The sequence below is a fragment of the Triturus cristatus genome, chromosome 3_1, assembly GCF_964204655.1.
Source record: "Triturus cristatus chromosome 3_1, aTriCri1.1, whole genome shotgun sequence".
Taxonomy (NCBI): Eukaryota; Metazoa; Chordata; class Amphibia; order Caudata; family Salamandridae; genus Triturus; species Triturus cristatus.
Genome location: NC_140583.1, coordinates 806,753,726 through 806,757,603, shown reverse-complemented (window position 1 = coordinate 806,757,603; position 3,878 = coordinate 806,753,726). Strand labels below are relative to the sequence as shown.

General features: G+C 53.0%; 1 protein-coding gene across 1 annotated transcript; it reads right to left on the bottom strand.

The window, feature by feature from the left end:
• Window positions 1–1,075: 1,075 nt before the first annotated feature.
• LOC146861082 (lamina-associated polypeptide 2, isoforms alpha/zeta-like) lies at window positions 1,076–2,212 on the bottom strand. The gene has a single exon (XM_085646206.1). The coding sequence runs from the start codon at window positions 2,210–2,212 to the stop codon at window positions 1,076–1,078; it is 1,137 nt and encodes a 378-aa protein (XP_085502332.1).
• Between the last annotated feature and the right edge of the window lie 1,666 nt (window positions 2,213–3,878).

Below are 3,878 nucleotides of genomic sequence, written 5' to 3'. Positions count from 1 at the left end.
GTGGACAACACCACCACATCCTGAGGAGGAAGAAGGTCAAACCCTCGGCAAAGAGACTGAGGGGACAACCACCACTGGAGAGCAACCTGAATCCCTGGAGTGACGGGAATCAGGGCATCATAGTCCTGAGAGGCAGGATCCCAGTGCAACAGGACATGATGCAGGAGGGAATACAAATGCAGCCAGGCCCAAGGGAGGAGATGCAGAGTGGAAGCCATCTCCCCTTGACTCCGCAACCAGAGACGGGCAGACACCTGGGACTGGGACAGAACCCAAGAAAGGTTACGGAACAAAGTCAACTGGCGTTCCTGGGAGAGGAACACCATCTCCAGATCCATGTGGAACCGAGCCCCAAGGAACCTGAGAGTCTGGGAGGGCATCAGGGAGGACATCCAGTGATTGATGAGGAACCCATAGGTCCCCAGAAGATGACACACTTGGTCCACATCCAACAGAGCCTGAGAAAAAGAAGGCGAAACAATCAACCAATCATCGCGAAAGGGAAAAGCCTGCAGACCTCTGTAATGGAGAATACCCACCAGAGGGGCCAAGAGCTTTGTGAAAACTCTTGGCGCCGATGAAAGGCCGAATGGAAGCACCCGGAATTGGAAGTGCCGGCAACCAACAGCAAACCGGAGAAACTTCTGATCCGCAGGATGGATCGGGACGTGCAGCTAAGCATCCATCAGGTCCAGGGATGCCAGGAAGCTCCCAGGAAGCACCAGATGCAGACTGGATAACAAAGTCACCATCTTGAACGGACGACGGGGGATGAAGAGATTGACCCTCTTGAGATCTAAAACAGGGCGCAGATCCGATGCATCCTTCTTGGAGACCAGGAAGAGGATCGAATAACAACCCTCGCCCCTTTCCAGAGGAGGAACCTCCACGATGCCGCTTTCTCCAACAGAAGCCGCACATCATCCAGCAAGGCCACCCGCCGTAGAGAATGACGGGGCAAAGGGGTCACCCAGAAGACCGGGGGGAAGGAAAGGAGAATGCGATCCGATAATCCTCGGACACCGTCTGCACTGCCCAGGGATCCAGAACCGCCAACCACTGGGGCAGGAAAAAACTAAGGCGACCCCCAACCGGCAAAGGCAGACAGTCCTTGAGTAGAGGAAGGAGCAGGGGCCGCACAACCGGCAGGGGCACGGGACTTGGCACCTCCAGGGGCCCCCCGGCCCCGACCCCTGCCACGAAAGGGCTGCAAAGCACACCGAGCAGAAGGCCCAAAAGCACGGCGATAGCCAAACCCACGCCCCCGAGAAGGAGGGCGAACAGGAGCCACAAGCTTGCGGTTCTCTGCCGACTGCTTGATCATGTCCTCCAGCTGAGGCCCGAACACCTTGGACCGCCACAAAGGGCAACTTAAGCAGGACCGCCTTCTAAAAAGACTCAGCTTTCCCATCCAGATATGACGCCTCGCAGCAATCGATGCACCAGACGCAGCTGCAGCGGCACTCAAATTGTCAAAAGAAATGTCAGACAAATAGCGCACCTGCAACTCCATGAGGGCCAAGAGAGAGGAGGCATCCTCTCCATCCTGCAAAAGAAGAGCCAGGGCCTGGAAATCCTTGAGGAGGGACTGGACCATGTAATTGGAATGAGCAGTCGCCCTGACAGAAAAGTTGGAAGCAGCGTAGGAACGCTTCACCGCCCCCTCAACACGTTTATCCACAGCGTCAGAAGGAAGGGCGTTGTCAGACAGAACCAAACCCTGTGAGGAAAGACCAGCCATCAAATTGTCCACCTTGACGGCCTGTGGAAATTCAGCAGCAAATCCCTCCAAAGGATAACGCTTAGACAAAAAGCGAGGGAAGGCGGACTTATCCACCTCCTTCCACTCATGATCCAGCACCTTGCGTACAGCACCATGCAAGGGGAAGGACTCAGGAGCCGGCTGGTGATACTGAGTAAAAAAGTCATCCTCCAGGACATCAGACACAGGAGGAGCGAACCCTAAATTATCCCGCACATGGGTGAACAAGTCAGAGAGCTCCGCACTCTGAACAAAGCGCCCACGAACACATTCCTCCTCAGCAGGGCCCAAATCGTCAGCAGGAGCGTCAGGCAGATCGACAGACCCACGAGGCACCTTGGCAGGAGGATCAACAGCCTCCCGAGCCCAAAAAGCAGCAGCAACCGCCTCATTAATAAGCAGGCGCAAGGCATCCAGAGGAGGAGCGGAAGAAGAGGCACCCAGGTCCATGGCAGCAACTCAACAAACACTGTAACACAGAGTAAAACAACCACAGAGGATGGGAACCAACAAAAACGACCCGCCTTCAAAGGCATGAAGTCCCGAGGCCCTGTCCTCACACGGGACCAGGAGAAGGGGGCGGACGCTGAAAAAGCTGCAGACCGCCCAGAAAATTCCCCAGTGAAGCCGTGTGACATAGAGGAGCCGCCACGCAGCAGGGAACACCGCCGAGGAATCCCCGCCAGCTAGAGCAGGGCGCAATGGAACCGGCACGGAGGGAGACGGCCGCTAAAGCAGGCTGACTACCACAAGTGAGCCAGGTATTGAACACGTAACCGTATGATTAGGAGGCAGAGAGCGAAACCACTAGTCTACAGTGACACATAGGCATAATAAACACAAGCGGCCGCTAGAGCGAACCGCGACAGTGCGAGCTAAAAATGGCAATGTAGTACCACAACAATTGAAACACCAGCATTTCAATACAGAGCCCTTGCATAAAAAATTATAAAAGGCGACCGCTAAAGCAGGCCGCATAGACAAGACAAAGTAAGAGAAAAAACGTACCCCAACAGGTCCGCTAGGATTCGTGTAGACTGCGAAGGTAGAAAAAAAAGAACAGGATGTTCTCTGACGCACTTCCCCCTTTATCGTCTCCTGATGGTGACGCCATGTAGGGGGAAGTGCGAAAAGCTGTGCTAGGTAGTAGGTTTATGTGGAGCAGATTAGCTGCTCACTGTTAAGGAATGGGACGGGAAGACTGGACGAGGAAGTAATGGTATCTTGAAGACAGGTTGACAGGTGAATCTGCTGTGTATTACATATAGTAGTGTTGGACGCTCTCGTATATGAGGCAATATTGTGCGAACCAAATGGTAACGAACTTCAGATCCTGCTTGGCAGGGAGAGACTCTATATAGTCATCAGGGAAGTTTCCTTTTGGACTGACTCACGAGAAGATAGTGTTCTAACGCATGTGCACGGTACGGTATATGGTGGAACACGCTCTAGTCTTTTTTTGAGGGTGTAGTCAGGGCCGGACTGGGAATGCAAACTAGCTCTGGCAATTGAGTCTGACCGGCCGTGGCGTAAGCTACAAAACTGGCAGACCGGTCCCGGTAAGAAAAACGGCCCCCAGGGGTCCAAAACCGTCCCCCATCCTGGCTGCCTACCAGGGAAACGCCCGGTGCCCACTACGGACAGTCCGGCCCTGGATGTGGCCGACATATATATGAATTTTCCGATCAGCAGTTGAGCCCTTTCATTGATTGTATGCCGAACTTGGCTGCCAGTTAAGCGACATACTTTGCCGTACACCGGTAAGTGGTGGCACTGCGTCTAGATGTGGCTTGTGTACTATATCTTTGAGATAGGTGTCATTCTGTTTCCCTGTCTACGGCGATTTCCCTTGTGCTCACTTGGATGGTTCAGGAGTACTTATAGAGTGAGCGCCATGTGTTTGAACCATAGCCATCTGTTGTTTTCTGTGCTGGATTGGGTGTTTGTGCTTTTTGTTGTATAAGATGACTTGGTAATATACTGGAACTTAACGTTTACGCCACGTGTTGGCCAAAGCAGACTGCGTCTTTGACCCTAATATTATTGGGGGAACATTTGCGCCACCATTTTTCCTTTCTCCTTTCTTTTGCTGTTTATTTATTGTTAACTTTGATTC